General features: G+C 41.0%; 1 protein-coding gene across 1 annotated transcript in view; it reads left to right on the top strand.

Moving 5' to 3' along the window:
- The first annotated feature begins 83 nt into the window (after positions 1-83).
- The window catches only part of LOC126419818 (two pore channel protein 1-like), a 66,887-nt gene continuing 51,345 nt past the window's right edge, over positions 84-15,625 (top strand). The window contains exons 1-6 of the mRNA XM_050087044.1: positions 84-208; positions 478-653; positions 728-892; positions 977-1,102; positions 6,270-6,583; positions 15,147-15,246. Of these exons, the coding sequence (XP_049943001.1) occupies positions 109-208; positions 478-653; positions 728-892; positions 977-1,102; positions 6,270-6,583; positions 15,147-15,246 (981 nt within the window). The 5' untranslated portion in view covers positions 84-108. The remainder of the gene's footprint in view (positions 209-477; positions 654-727; positions 893-976; positions 1,103-6,269; positions 6,584-15,146; positions 15,247-15,625) is intronic.

Genomic DNA, 15,625 nt, shown 5'->3' with positions numbered 1-15,625 from the left:
GAAACGGCTTTACAACAGCATAAAGATTTAATCAATTAAAATTATAGTACGAAAAGCGTTTTCGCTCGGATAGGTTGGTGACATGCAACACCACTCTTATCACTATAAATGGCTTCCGGTAAGGGTGTGAGTCCAACAGCTGATGGATATACAAAATTTGACAATGACAACGAAAATGTTCGGGATACGTACTCGACCGAAAACATCAGTAAGAAAATAATAATTGTTCTTTTTGAAGTATTCAACTTTATAGAGTGTATAACTGAAACTGCCGTAAAGGATGACAGAACTACTTGTCAATAGACATACAATTATAATTTTTTTTTTAATTTTTTGCTCCGTATCATTGATTTACTCATACTCTTCACGGCAAAATTTTTTTGAAAGGAAATTATAAGAGACCAATACGAAATGAGATTAGGGCCCAGGAAATGTTATATTGATATGTCTTCATTAATTTTCGCTCTATATTTGCAGAAAATGGATTTTCCCAAGCAATTGAAGATTTTCCCAACGAGATAGGAAGCACATCAAGCCTAAACAGGGACGTTTCAGAAAGCTCTGTTGAGATAAGCAACCGATCAGTTGAATCAGCATTAGGTGTAGAACAGCACTGGGAAATGAATTTCCACGAAGCTGCAATATTTTTGGAGGTATCAAAAGGTCAATAGACTTACTTTACATCATTTTTTTACAGTGTAGTGTGTGATGCCAATTCCTGTTACAGGAAGGTGAAAATAATGAAAAATTCGATTCTCATCCATGTAATCCTGAAGCTTTACCGGCATATCTTTTAGTTCACAACCGATGGTATTACGGACTTGATATGATAATGTCTCTAGTACTATTAGCTCTTGCATTTGTTGAAGAGCCAGCGGCATCAGTATTTAGGGTGAGCATCTACTGTCGCTCAGTTTGAGCTCCTTAGGAATAATCATGAATGCAATCTTCCCCAAAACTGTAATATTCTTATTAGCTTCCAGTTGGAGTTCATGGATCTATTGAGTTACTTGCTTTAATAATCATTGGAGTGGAGCTCCTGCTGAAACTCCGGTGGATTGGATGGAGAACAATACTTAAACACAAAAGAACCATGATAAAGGTAAATATTGTGGCCTTGTGAGAAGTGTCATTGACTTGTAACTGCATTCTTTGTTTCGCTACTCATCATATTAATTATTTGGTTCCTTGCAACAACATTTAAGGTAAACTGGGCACTTGATTACTAAGCCACGGCAGTAATATACTGGTATTAAGAAGGAAACATGCCTGTTAGCACTGGTCAAGTGATGGATGTTATATTTGAGATTTCAACAACTTCTAAATTTTAAGTCTTGGCGTATTTTCTACTTTTTATGTTACATCAGTCCCTGGCATTTATAATTTATTTTCCAAGATTTCAAATCGTATCCTTTGTTGCCACCTCCTTGGTTAATTTCCTTACCACTGATACAGAAAATTGTTTTTAAATGCAAACTGGATCATATTAAGTCACCGTTTTCCCCATAGAACTACTAATTTGACCTGTAGAAATAAAGATCATTTAACTGTTACTTGAGGCTTTAAATCCATTAAACAACAGAAAAGAAATCATTTCTGCATCCTACTTGGTTTGTGAATGGTTTGTTGTTGTTGTGGTCTTCAGTCCTGAGACTGGTTTGATGCAGCTCTCCATGCTACTCTACCCTGTGCAAGCTTTTTCATCTCCCAGTACCTACTGCAACCTACATCCTTCTGAATCTGCTTAGTGTATTCATCTCTTGGTCTCCCTCTACGATTTTTACCCTCCACACTGCCCTCCAATACTAAATTGGTGATCCCTTGATGCCTCAGAACATGTCCTACCAACCGTTCCCTTCTTGTGGTCAAGTTGTGCCACAAACTTCTCTTCTCCCCAATCCTATTCAATACTTCCTCATTAGTTATGTGATCTACCCATCTAATCTTCAGCATTCTTCTGTAGCACCACATTTCGAAAGCTTCTATTCTCTTCTTGTCCAAACTATTTATCGTCCATGTTTCACTTCCATACATGGCTACACTCCATACAAATACTTTCAGAAATGACTTCCTGACACTTAAATCTATACTCGATGTTAACAAATTTCTCTTCTTCAGAAATGGTATAATTGTACAAATCAGTGACCCAAACTTGACTGTTCAAGGCTTAAGCATTAGCTGAATGTGCCAGTAACTTGCACACAGCAAAGGGTTTGTGTCTTAAATTTGCAGAGAAGTACGAACAGGATGAATGCTGATGTACCGTTATCTTGAGCAATTGTACCAGAGGTTGAAAATATCGCTTGAGTTCTTAATTTATTTTATCATCACAAACTGTTTCGGAAGTTCTTCCTGTTCTGCACTCATAAGTAGCACACCGCAGCGCTCGGGGGGGCCCACAGCACAGTTGCGACACCTGAGGATGGGATTATGAGAGCCTGAAACCGGTCGTGATAATAAAAGAAATTAACAACTGAACTGGTATTTTCAACCTCTGGTATGATGCTCAGCTGTGGATGTTCTTCCAACAGGATTGTTTAAGCAATTGTATTTGGTGGTAATGGAACTATACCAAAGAAAGTATTTATTTACTGAAGATGGTGGACATCAGAATGTGGCAAATTCCACGAAGATACACCAAGCATGGTTAAAGTTTCAAACACACAAAACTGAAGAAAATGCCATCAACCTAAAAAATGAAAGAAAAAATTCACACAAAATATTAGAAGAATGAAGAGAGGATTCAATAAAGATATTATAAACTCTATAGAAGGTAATTATCATAAAACCAACTCCAGGAACTACTATAAAACCTTTAGGAAACAGCAACAACAATATGAGGCCCCTGCACTAATACTGAAAGATGAAGATGGAAGAATGACACACAGTAACAAGGAAAATGCAGAAATTATGGCAAAAGCATTTAACAAACTTCTGAATTGCGAGGAACCCAAAGAACCCTTACAAATCAGCATAAATACCCCAATAAAAACCAAACCTAGCAAACTAGACCCTCCAACTTTCCAAGAAGTAGAAAAAATTCTTAAAGAACAAACAATTATAAGGCATGTGGAGAAGATCAGGTTTTTGTTGAAATGTGGAAATATGCAAGTGACACAGCCAAGACCTCCTTGCACATGGCTCTAACAAAAATTTGGGTAACAGAACGGTTCCCCGAGCATTGGACCACAGCTATCATCCACCCACTACACAAAAAGGGAGATAAGAGCAACCCAGACAACTACAGAGGAATCTCTCTCCTTGATTGCACATACAAAATTCTATCCAAGATCCTATATGAATGAATCAAGGGCAATTAGAACAGGAGTTAGGGAAATATCAGGGAGGTTTCAGACCATTGAGAAGCTGTGCAGAGCAGATAATTAGTTTAAAATTGATTATCGCATACTACGAGAAATGGAACAAACCTCTGGCAATAACATTTGTAGATCTTAAGAAAAAAAGTATCCAGACACTTCTGTGTTCTGTGGAATTTACTGATACGTGTCATGAGAGGTGAACCCATTAATATAAAAGGAAGCAGGGAATATTGTGTGGATACCACCTGATTAACCCTCCTAAAGATGCCCAAGTTGGCTGTTGGCAGTGTGATTGTGAAATGGAAACCAGGGATCATCAAGTATTGCAGAGGGTGGTTGTAAAAAATTGCATGAAATTAGTCGAAGGAAGCACTCGAGAGTTTCAAAGCGCTACCATCAGTCGATCTAACACCATGACTGTGTGCAAAGAATTAAAATGAATGGGGTGCTGTGGTCAAATATCTCCCGGTAAGCCACTCATTTGTGTAGTCGCTGTTAAGTGATGCTTGGGGCATTGTAAAGAGCAATGGCACCGGACAGTGGATGATTGTAAACAAGTGGTTTGGAGTGATGAATCACACTATACCCCGTGACAATCTGACAAAAGGTTTTGGGTTTGATGAATACCTGTAGAATATTACATGCCATCATATGCAGTGCAAACAATAAAGTACGGAGGAGGTTGTGTTGTGGAATAGGGGTGTTATGCATGGTTAGGGTGTCATCTCCTTATTGCACTGAAGAAAATGCTCAACTTGGAAGGATGTGAACACATTTTATAGGTTTGTGTGGTGCATACATTAGAGGAACAGTTGGGAGACAATGATAGTTTGTATCACCATGACAGTACATGCTGTCCAAAAGAAGCATCTGTGAGACAATGCTTTGGGGTCAGCAACATTCCTGAAATGGATGGCCCTACTCAGAGTCCTGATGTAAACTGAATGGAACACCTTTGGGATGAGTTAGAACATTGACGTCACTCCAGATCCCAGCAATAAAAATCACTACCTTCCCTTGCTTCGGTGCTTGAGGAAGAATGGGCTGCTTTTCAGAGATCTTATTGAAAGTGTCCCCAGCAGAGTTGAAGCTATCTTGAAGGTGAAGGGTGGACACACCCCATATTAATGTTCGCTAATAGGTGTCCGGATACTTTGATCACATAGTGTAGTCTTGTTCTCAATGAAAGAGGAACTTGCAACAGAGATAGGCCATGAGATCCATAAATCCATAACAATGCTCAACATCCACTTTGTGGACATCATCAGTAACTTACATAGTCTTCTAGCAACTACTGTAAGAAACAAAACTAGCTCTGAAGGAACTAAAATGACATAATTTACGTCAAATTGTGATACTTTAACAAGAATGTTAATGCTGCTGACAATCTACTTACTCATTTTGATCAAAGCTGGACCACTTTTAAAGCTCTGGATTGCTAGCACACTAGTGTGGCCAGTACAAAAGTGCAGATCTGCAAGTAGTGTTTTTCGAAAGACACAGATATGTCTTGCATGTATGGTGAAGAAGAGACTGTACAGCAACTAACAAACTGTTCTGAATGTTCTCATGCATGTTCCTCAAGGGCATAAGGAGTGTCTTTACTGATGTAGGTCGTGGCCGAAGGCTTCATGTGAGTGTCTTTTAATCATGCCTGTCTGAAACTTGACACGTCTTCTTTACGATAAGTACCAATCTATCTTTTCCTTCATTGTTAATATTCCTACATGGATTTTCCATTGTTTGAGTCGTCAAAAACTCTTAAAAGAAGATTGAAATAGTTGCTAGTATTTTTTAAAATGTCCTTCCTTGGAACTGGTACACGAGAGAGAGAGAGAGAGAGAGAGAGAGAGAGAGAGAGAGAGAGAGAGAGAGAGAGAGAGCGCACTGTAGCGCTGGGACGATGTAGCCAGTTGGAAGGAAATTTACCGTGTGGCAACAATTTCAGTGTCATTTATGTAGACAGTTAATTGTATTGCATCCAAGACTTTCCGGTATTATATTAACAATTTGATTGGTGGTGTTCTTGCTTTTTTATGTATTGTTTGCAGCTTAAATGTATTTGCATCCGTTTTTAATTGGTCTGCATCTTTTTCATAAATCATTGACAAAAATAAATAATATTTTCAAAATATAAATTGACAGTGCAAACAAATATAACTTTATAGGAAATCTGTCAATTAGCAGCTTTGTGTACAAAAAGAGGGAAGTATGCAATATGAATTTTTTTTAACCTTAATCTGCCATGTAACAGCTCTGGTAAACAGTAAAATGATTTTAATAATAATTAAAAATAATTCTCCTTGATTACATCTTCATTATTATAAATAAATTTTTGAATGATTTATACAAAGTTTCATGATTTTTCAAATGTGTTCAAAGTTAAGGCTCTCTATAGCACATCACAAGGTTGTATACGTACACCACATTTTTGTGTGGCTTTAAAGTGTGTGTGTTTGTGTTTGTGTTAGAGAGAGAGGGAGAGGGGGAGAAGAGAGAGAGAGAGAGAGAGAGAGAGAGGCGGGGGTGGGGGGGGGGGGCAGGCAGGTTTCAAAACTTAGTGAGATTATATTAAACATAAGTTCCTGAGCACAATCCACCATTCCTCTGACCAAGCAAAATGGTGCCTTGGTTAGCTATTTGGAGGACACCAGTTCAGAATCTTATCCAATCATCCAGATTCTTGTTTTCTCTGACTTCCTGGAGTTGCTCCAGGCAAATGTTGGGATGTTTCCCCTTGAAACAATCTGAGCTTGTGATCTTTATCTGATGACATCAGTGTCTATGGAACATTAAACCCCAATCTTCCTTCCTTCCTTCCCTTAGTCCTTCATTCTTCTGCAGGTGAGTAATTGGATACACTTACTTTAGTATATTGTTAACAAGTTTGTAACAGCCATTTCGCACTTGGTACACAAGCACTGACATGTATTTTCTTTTGTTTTCCAGTGTGTGACTTTGGGTATCATGTTTGTTGAAGCAGTGACAGTACTTGTACGCCAGTCATCACATTTTCGAGTCACGCGTGCCCTACGACCAATCTTTCTTGTTGATACTCGTCACTGTGGTGGTGTACGCCGATTCATACGTCAAATTCTGCAGTCACTGCCACCAATCCTTGATATGCTTGGCCTACTATTGTTCTTTGTAACAACATATGCACTGCTTGGATATTTCTTGTTTTCTGATGATCCTCGTGATCAGCACTTTTCAACATTGCAGGACAGTTTTGTTAGCATGTTTGTCCTTTTGACAACAGCCAAGTAAGTAAATGATTTGTAAGACCTCATCTAAAATAGATTAAAACATTTTTTTAACTTTAATGAAAGTTATAAAACTAAGATTTTCCAATTCATCAACTGCTGCATTAAAGTCTCTGAAATAAATTTTTTGAGATTTTGTACTAAATTCCTATGAAACCAGTGACTACAAAATGATCATGTAAAACTGGTCTGTAGTATACAATTCTGGTATCTGTTACAAGGTTAATGAATATTAAGTAACCTAGCATTAATGTGTGCTACAACAATCATATTGTGCAAAGCCTGCTTTTCAATGATTTTTTTTTTTTTTGTTAATTGCCTTATTTGATTTAAAAAAGTACCCTTCATAAATTAGGCATAACTGGTGGCACATAATCCCTATGAAGTCAGTCAAGATTATTTTTGTTTTGTAGACAATATCAATAGAGCTACTAGGTCAGATTTAGTGTGGAAGCTGATGGAAAGTAGGTGGGGGTCAGCTTTCTTTGTGTTTCATAGATTGCTGTGATATAATTTTCTTAAAAAAACAGATATTTGTTTCCATGATAGTATATTCCACTTCGTGTGCATAATTATTGAAAAGGAGCAGCTTATCTTCAAACTTCATGTTTACTTGGCAGGAAAAGAATGTCTGAGCAGTTAAGAAATGCAGATTTTAACAGTAAATTTAAAAATGTGTGAGATGCCTGTATTTTAGTCAAATGTGTACAGTTAGTCAAAAAGTGTAGATGTTGCAAATCTACAAGCTTTGGTCTTGTCATATCCCACAGGTGCTTTGCTTTTGAGAAAAGAAGCTATACTGTGTAGACAACTCAGTGAGGTGAGGTAGGGTGTTACAGTACAGGTAAAAAAAGAACACATCAAGGTTGGTACTTAGTGGCTTATAATCCAAAAGCATCCCTATAATAGATAGTTTTCTTTTGGAAGCGACTTCTAGACGTGGTTGATACCTCATTGTTTATTGAATGTCAGTGTACTCGGATTTACTAAAACTAGTGCAGAACTACTTCAGTCATCTGGAATGCTCCTTGCTTATATCTTGTCTCATTCATCCATGTTTCATGGATATCGTGATTGAAGAGAATCTTTAACAGTATTGATTGAGTCAGGGCATAAATTTTCAGAAACCAATAGATGTTACAATACTTCCTGACTGCAATAGCACATGATTATCCCTTTTCTGCGGGAACCGTTTCATTCCTTTAATATTAGATAGTGCTACTTTAAGTTCCAGATCTTTTATTCCACATTTTAGTTGATAATTAACAAATATTGAGTCATAACTGTTTAAAAAATTAATCTCTTTTTATTATTTACTACTGGTCATGTGAAAAGAGATAAAAATATGACATAGGCTTGTGATATGCCATATTGTTAAATTTACCTTTATTAACAATTATGTTTCAGTATATTTTAATTAACATTGATGTGCATTAATAAATATGGAATTTAAATAAATGTTATAAAGAGTGAGGTTCGAACCAGCAACTTAATGATTATAAGACTTTATGTTAGGCACTCGAACTCTGACAAATATGTTGCTATGTTACAAATGATGATTTATTTATTTTATGTAAGATCCCTTTGTGAGTGAAATTTTGCTCTGCTTTGGGGGTAAGTAGTGAGAAAGTGATGCAGAATCCCGCATCAGGAGGACCTAAGGTGTAGAAAAGGAAAATCAACAATGAAATGCTAACAGTTGATAACTGATCACTATCATCATGCAGCGGTGGTGCTCAGTCATTTTTGGAATGCTGGTTATTGTTCATGTTTTACTGTCCCTGTTAATACATATAGTTTAAATCACTGTCAAATGCATAGAGAACTTTTTCCCTGCTCTGCATATGGGCCATTGCCTATTACTGTGCAAGTGGAAACTGATTACAATATTATGAAAAGGAAAGTTGCTACTCACCATATAGCAGAGATGCTGAGTCGCAGATAGGCACAACAAAAAGCTTTTGGCTATTAAGGCCTTCATCAACAACAACAACAACAACACACACACACACACACACACACACACACACACACACACACACACACAAAATAAACAAAGATGATGTGACTTACCAAACGAAAGCGGTGGCAGGTCGATAGACACACAAACATACACACAAAATTCAAGCTTTCGCAACAAACTGTTGCCTCATCAGGAAAGAGGGAAGGAGAGGGAAAGACGAAAGGATGTGAGTTTTAAGGGAAAGGGTAAGGAGTCATTCCAATCCCGGGAGCGGAAAGACTTACCTTAGGGGGAAAAAAGGACGGGTATACACTCGCACACACACACATATCCATCCACACATATACAGACATATTTAAAGAAGTAGTGGAAAAGGAGAAAAGATTTAGTACAATGGTGGAATGAGTGCTGTGTAGTGCTGGAATGAGAACAGGGATGGGGCTGGATGGGTGAAGACAGTGACTAACAAAGGTTGAAGCCAGGAGGGTTACGGGAACATAGGATGTATTGCAGAGAAACTTCCCACCTGCGCAATTCGGGAAAGTTGGTGTTGGTAGGTGGGATCCACATGGCACAGGCTATGAAGCAATCGTGGAAATGAAGGCTGTCATGTCTGGCAGCGTGTTCAGCAGCAAGCTGGTCCATTTATTTCTTGGCAATGGTTTGTCGGTGGCCAATCATGTGGACAGACAGCTTGTTTGTTGACATGTCCACATAGAATCCAGCACAGTGGTTTTAGCTTAGCTTGTAGATCACATGACTTGTTTCAAAGATAGCCCTGCCTTTGATGGGACAGGTGATGTTCATGACCGGACTAAAGTAGGTGGTGGTGGGAGGGTGTATGGGACAGGTCTTGTGTCTAGGTGTACTACAGGGATATGAGCCATTAGGTAAAGGGTTGGGAGCAGAGGTTGTGTAAGGATGGATGAGTATATTGTGTAGATTCGGTGGATGGCAGAATACCTCTGTGGGGGGGGAGGGGGGCGGGAAGGACAGTGGGCAGGACATTTCTCATTTCATGGCACAACGAGAAGTAGTCAAAACAATGGCAGAGAATGTAATTCAGTTGCTCCAGTCCTGGGTGGTACTGAGTTATGAGGGGGACGTTCCTCTGTGGCCGGACAGTGGAACTTTGGGTGGTGGTGGGACTAGAAAGATAAGGCATGGGAGATTCAGTTTTGTACAAGGTTGGGAGGATAATTACGGTCTGTGAAGGTTTCATTGAGACCCTCGGTATATTTCGAGAGGGACCACCCGTCACCGCAGATGCGACGACCATGGGTGGCTAGGCTGCATGGAAGGAACTTCTTGGTATGGAACAGTTGGCAGCTGTCAAATTGGAGGAATTGCTCATGGTTAGTAGGTTTGATGTGGACGAAGGTACTGATGTAGCCATCTTTGAAGTGGAGGTCAATATCGAGGAAGGTGACTTGTTAGATTGAGTAGGATCAGGTGAAGCAAATGGGGGCAAAGTTGTTGAGGTTCCGGAGGAATGTGGGTAGGGTGTCCTCACACTTGATCCAGATCACAAAGATGTCATCAGTGAATCTGAACCAGGTGAGGGGTTTAGGATTTTGGGTTTTTAGGAAGGATTCCTCTAGATGGCCCCTGAATAGGTTGGCATAGGATGGTGTCGTGCAGGTACCCATAGCCAATCCCAGATTTGTTTGTAGGTAATTCTTTCTTAGGATAAGTAATTATGGGTGAGGATATAGTTGGTCATGGCGACTAGGAAGGAAGTTGTTAGTTTGAAAACCGTCGGGCATTCGGAAAGGTGGTGTTCAATAGTGGTAAAGCCATGGGCATTAGGAATGTTAGTGTAAAGGGAGGTGGCATCAATAATGACGAGCAGGGCACCATGTTGTAAAGGGACGGTACCTATTATATGGGAGGGTAGGTTCCAGGTAATATGTTGAAGGTTTTGGTCTACAAGAGCAGAGATTCTCTCAGTGGGGGCACAGTAACCGGCCACAATGGGGCATCTGGGGTGGCTAGGTTTATGGGCTTCAGGAAGCATGTAGAAGGTAGGAATGTGGGGAGTGGTGGGGGTGAGCACAGGGATGGACTCTGGGGAGAGGTTCTGGGATGGGACTAAGGATTTGAGCAGTGACTGGAGATCCTGTTGGATTTCTGGAATGGGGTCACTGTGGCAAGGTTTATAGGGGGAATTATCTGACAGCTAGTGGAGTCCTTCTGCTAGGCAAACCTTTCGGTTCAAAACAACAGTGGTGGAGCCTTTGTCCACACATAGGATTATAAGGTCAGGATCAGTTTCTAGATGGTGGACTGTGGTTCTTTCTGCAGATGTAAGGTTAGTTTGCATGTTGAGGGGTTTGGGGAATGATGGTGAGGTGAAGTAGGTGAAGTTTGAGGTTAAGAAATTCTGGAAAGTTAACAGGGGATGATTTGTGGACAGTGTGTGTGGACCACAGTTGGATGGAGGATTGAACTGAATTAGGCAGGGTTCAGTATTTGTCTTTGGTTGAGTCAGGTTGGTAGGGTTGGCGGTGGAAAAAATTTTCCATTGTAGGGACTGGGAGAAGGAGAGAAGATCTTTAACAGCTCCTGCATGATTGAATTTTGGAGTGGGGTAAAAGGTGAGCCCTTTGGAAAGGAGTGATATTTCTGTGAGCTAAGGATTCTGGAGGAAAGTTCAATCACTGTGTTACAGGTCTGCTTAGGTTCTGGATTTTGTGTGGTGGTGGGAGGGAGTTTTGGAGGGTGGGGTAAGTGTAGTAGGTCTGCGAGACAGGGTTTGTCAGCTATGAGGGGCCATGGAGAAGGTTTGGAGGTTGTTGTAGATGTGGTGGATGGTGGTACTCCCAAGGCGGGAGTGGGAAGTGAGTTGGATGGAGAGCTTTTGGAGGTGGCATTATACATGTCACTCAAGTTCCTGCAGGGCAAGAATTTCAATGTGTGTTATGGTTTCCAGAAATTTGGGATTGCATAGAAGGAGAATTTTGCGGATGGGGAGAAGGTACAGTAAGGAGGTTTGGGCTTGGTTGATATGGTTTTGCAGTAGTATGTTGGTGAGGGCTAAGCATTGGCGGAATCTCAACAGGTGGAGGTCACTGTGGAAGGAGGGGTGGCAACTAGAGGTGGGTAATTTGATGCTAAGACCGTTTGGGGGTATGCCATGAACCAAGAAACAATGCAGGAACAGTAGGTGGGACTGAGATCTGGCTAGGGATATGGAAACTTTTCTGTATTGATGCATATGGAAGGAGCAAGGATCCATGGTGGTGGGAAAAATATGAAAAATCACATTAATAACATTGAATTACAACCGAAAAATTTCGCAAAAATACACACAAATACATGTGTAAATTCACGAAAAGGAAGCGAAAAGGGGAAACAAGAAGAAATCTGGAGTCGACAATAGCAAAAGGCAAAAACTCGCTAAAATGGGCAAGTAGTCCCAAGGATCAAAGTAAAGAATAAATATAAAAAAATATATACTACTGTGGGTAGGTCTGAGGGTGGATAAGTGTGAAGGAGGGGGACGGCAGATGTGACTGGATGAGGTGGAATTATTGGGTGCGAACTGGGATAGACCAGAGAAAAAGTGAGGGATGGGGAGGGGTTCGTGGGATGAGATATAAGATGATGTGGCACTGGAAAGGTGCAGGAAATAGCACGCAAAAATACGGGAGATTGATGCAGGGAGAGTGATCAGTTGGAAATATCAGTCCTTTCCAAAGGCCTCACCTTTTTCTCCACTCCCAAATTCAGTCGTGCAAGACCTGTTAAAGACCTTCCATCCTTCTCCTGGTCCCTACAGTGGAAACACTTTTTCGCCTCCAACCCTATCAATCTGACTCAACCAAAGACCAATATATAACCCTGCCTAAATCAGTTCAATCATCAATCCAACTGTGATCCACCCACACTGCCCCAAATCACCCCCTGTTAACTTTCCAGAATTTCTTAACCTCGCCTCGGCATCATTCTAAGTCCATCATCTAAAAACTGATCCCGACCTGCGAACAAATGCTCCACTACTGTTGTTTTGAACCACAAGGATTACCTGGCAGAAGGACTCTGCCAGCTGTCAGATACTTCCACCTACAAACCTTGCCACAGTGACCCCATTCCAGAAATCCAACAGGATCTCCAGTCGCTACTTAAATCCTTAAAGTCCATCCCAGAGCATCCCTGGAGTCCATCTCTCTACTTAATCCTACCACTCCCTGCACTCCAAATTTCTACATGTTTCCATAAGTTCATAAACCTAACCATCCCAGATGCTCCATGGCCAGTTACTGTGCCCCCCACTGAGAGAATCCCCACTCTCATAGACAAGCACCTTAAACCTACTACTCGGAACCTACCATCCTATATAAAAGATACCAACCATTTCCTCCACCAACTCTCCACAGTGCCCATCCTTTTACCACACGGTGCCCTGCCCATCACTACTGATGGCACCACCCTGTACACTAACATCTGTAATGCCCATGGCCTTACTGCTATTGAACACTACCTTTCCCAATGCCTGACTGATTACAAACCAACAACCTTCATCCTAGTCACCACGACCGACTATATCCTCACCCACAATTACTTCTCCTTCAAAGGCATTACCCGCAAACAAATCCGAGGTATTGCTATGAGCACCTGCATGGCACCATCCTATGCGAACCTATCATGGACCATCTAGAGGAATCCTTCCTAAAAACCCAAAATCCTAAACCCTCACCTCGTACAGATTCATTGATGACATCTTTTTGATCTGGATCAAGGGTGAGGACACCCTATTCACAATCCTCCAGAACCTCAACAACTTCTCCCCATTTGCTTTACCTGGTCCTACTCAACCCAAGAAGTCACCTTCCTAGATGTTGACCTCCACCTCAAAGATGACTACATCAGTACCTCCATCCATATCAGACCTACTAACCTCAACCAATACCTCCAATTCGACAGCTGCCACCCATTCCATACCAAGAAGTCCCTTTCGTACATCCTAGCCACCCTTGGTCGTCGCAACTGCAGTGACAAGTGGTCCTTTCTGAAATATACCAAGTGTCTGACTGAAGTCTTCACAGACAGTAATTATCCTCCCAATCTTGTACAAAAACGAATCTCCTGTGCCTTATCTTTCCAGTCTCCTGTCACCTCCCAAAGTCCCATCATCTGACCACAGAGGAGCATTTCCCTCCTAACACAGTACCACCCAGGACTGGAGCAACTGAATTAAATTCTCTGTCAGGTTTTGACTACCTCTCGTCGTGCCCTGAAATGAGAAATGCCCTGCCCACTATCCTTCCCACCCCTCCCACAGTGGTATTCTGCTGTGCACCAAACATACACAATAGACTTAGATGCAATACGTATCCCATGCACCCTGCTATCACCACCTACTCCAGTCTGGCCATGAACATCATCTATCCCATCAAAGGCAGGGCTATCTGTGAAACCAGTCATGTGATCTACAAGCTAAGCTACAACCACTGTGCTGCATTCTATGTGGGCATGACAACCAACATGCTGTCTGTCTGCATGAATGGCCACTGACAAACCACAACCAAGAAACAAATGGCCCTGTCTGTTGCTGAACTTGCTGCCAAACACGACATCCTTCATTTCAATGTTGCTTCACAGTCTGTGCCATATGGATCCTTCCCACCAAGACCAGCTTTTCTGAATTTTGCAGGCGAGAACTTGCCCTGCAATACATCCTATGTTCTCGTAATCCTCGTGGCCTCAATCTTTGTTAGTCACTGTCCTCACCCATCCAGCCCCATCCCTGTTTCCATGCCAGCACTACACAGCCGGCATTCCACCACAACGCCTAGTCTTTTTATTTATCTCCTTTTCTGCTACTTTCCCCCTGCCCCCCCCCCCCCCTCCCCACCTCTCACCAGCCCTCTGTGTAACCTGCAGCACTTCACTGTATGCCACCCCCACCATACTATTCCTCCCCCACCCCACCCCGCCTTCTCCTTACCCCCACCCAATCGCCACTTCCACCATGCACTGGTGCTGCTGCTCGCAGGTGCTGCTGCTCGCAGAGTGGTTTCAGTTGCCTGAGACTGCAGTCGTGCACGCTTGTGTGTGTGTGTGTGTGTGTGTGTGTGTGTGTGTGTGTGTGTGTGTGTGTGTGTGTGTGAATTGTTGTTGAAGGCCTTAATGGCAAAAAGCTTTTTGTTGTGCCTATCTGTGACTCGGCATCTCCACTGTATGGTGAGTAGCAACTTTCCTTTTCATAATATCATTTCATTCCATTTTGGATTTTCCATAGTTGGAAACTGATTACTGTAGACAGTAGTATGTTCCAGCTAGTAAGGCTTTTTGTTATGCAACTGAGCTTTGTTGCAATTTTATCCTCATTTTCTGTGTTAACTATCTATATTTGGTGCAGAAATTAATACTCATATTCTAGACCACCACCTGTTGGAAAGTGATAGTGCTTGTGCATTAGAAGTTAATATGTGATCTAATGAAGTACCTTAAGATATTTGTCTTGTAGAAATATGTGTAGGCAGCAACCATATACTAACATAAGAACAGTGGAGATTTTGAAATCTTCAGCATAGACAAAAGTAGTCATAATTTCACTAATATATCAAAGTTTGTACAGTTAAATCTTTGTATTAGTTTTCCAGATGTGATGATGCCAGCATACTCCAGATCCATGATGTTCTGCATTTTCTTCATCTCATACCTATGCATAGTGCTCTATGTGTTGATGAATTTGGTTAGTATGCCATTAGTTGTGATACATACATCCATAATTATCTTGCACGATTCTCTTTTGGAATGAACACCATTTATTCTCACTTATCTTTAATTCAAAAGATTGTGTGTGTGTGTGTGTGTGTGTGTGTGTGTGTGTGTGTGTGTTTGTTTTAAGGCTTCTTTTCAGATAGGCCCACAGCATGCATTAGGTCAATGAGTAAAATATTCAGTATTTTCCTGTTTTATGCAGCACAATGATTTTATTAGCTTGTTATTTACTTATGGTGAGTCTCCTTTTGTCACTTTGCAGTTTTCAGTTAATCGTATGTATTTTGCATAATATAGTGTCATGGAGTGCCTGGTGAGGTTGTTTCTCAGTTTCTGTGCTGTTGAGGTTT

This window comes from Schistocerca serialis, chromosome 9, assembly GCF_023864345.2.
Source record: "Schistocerca serialis cubense isolate TAMUIC-IGC-003099 chromosome 9, iqSchSeri2.2, whole genome shotgun sequence".
Taxonomy (NCBI): domain Eukaryota; kingdom Metazoa; phylum Arthropoda; class Insecta; order Orthoptera; family Acrididae; genus Schistocerca; species Schistocerca serialis.
This window is presented reverse-complemented; position numbering and strand designations above follow the sequence as displayed.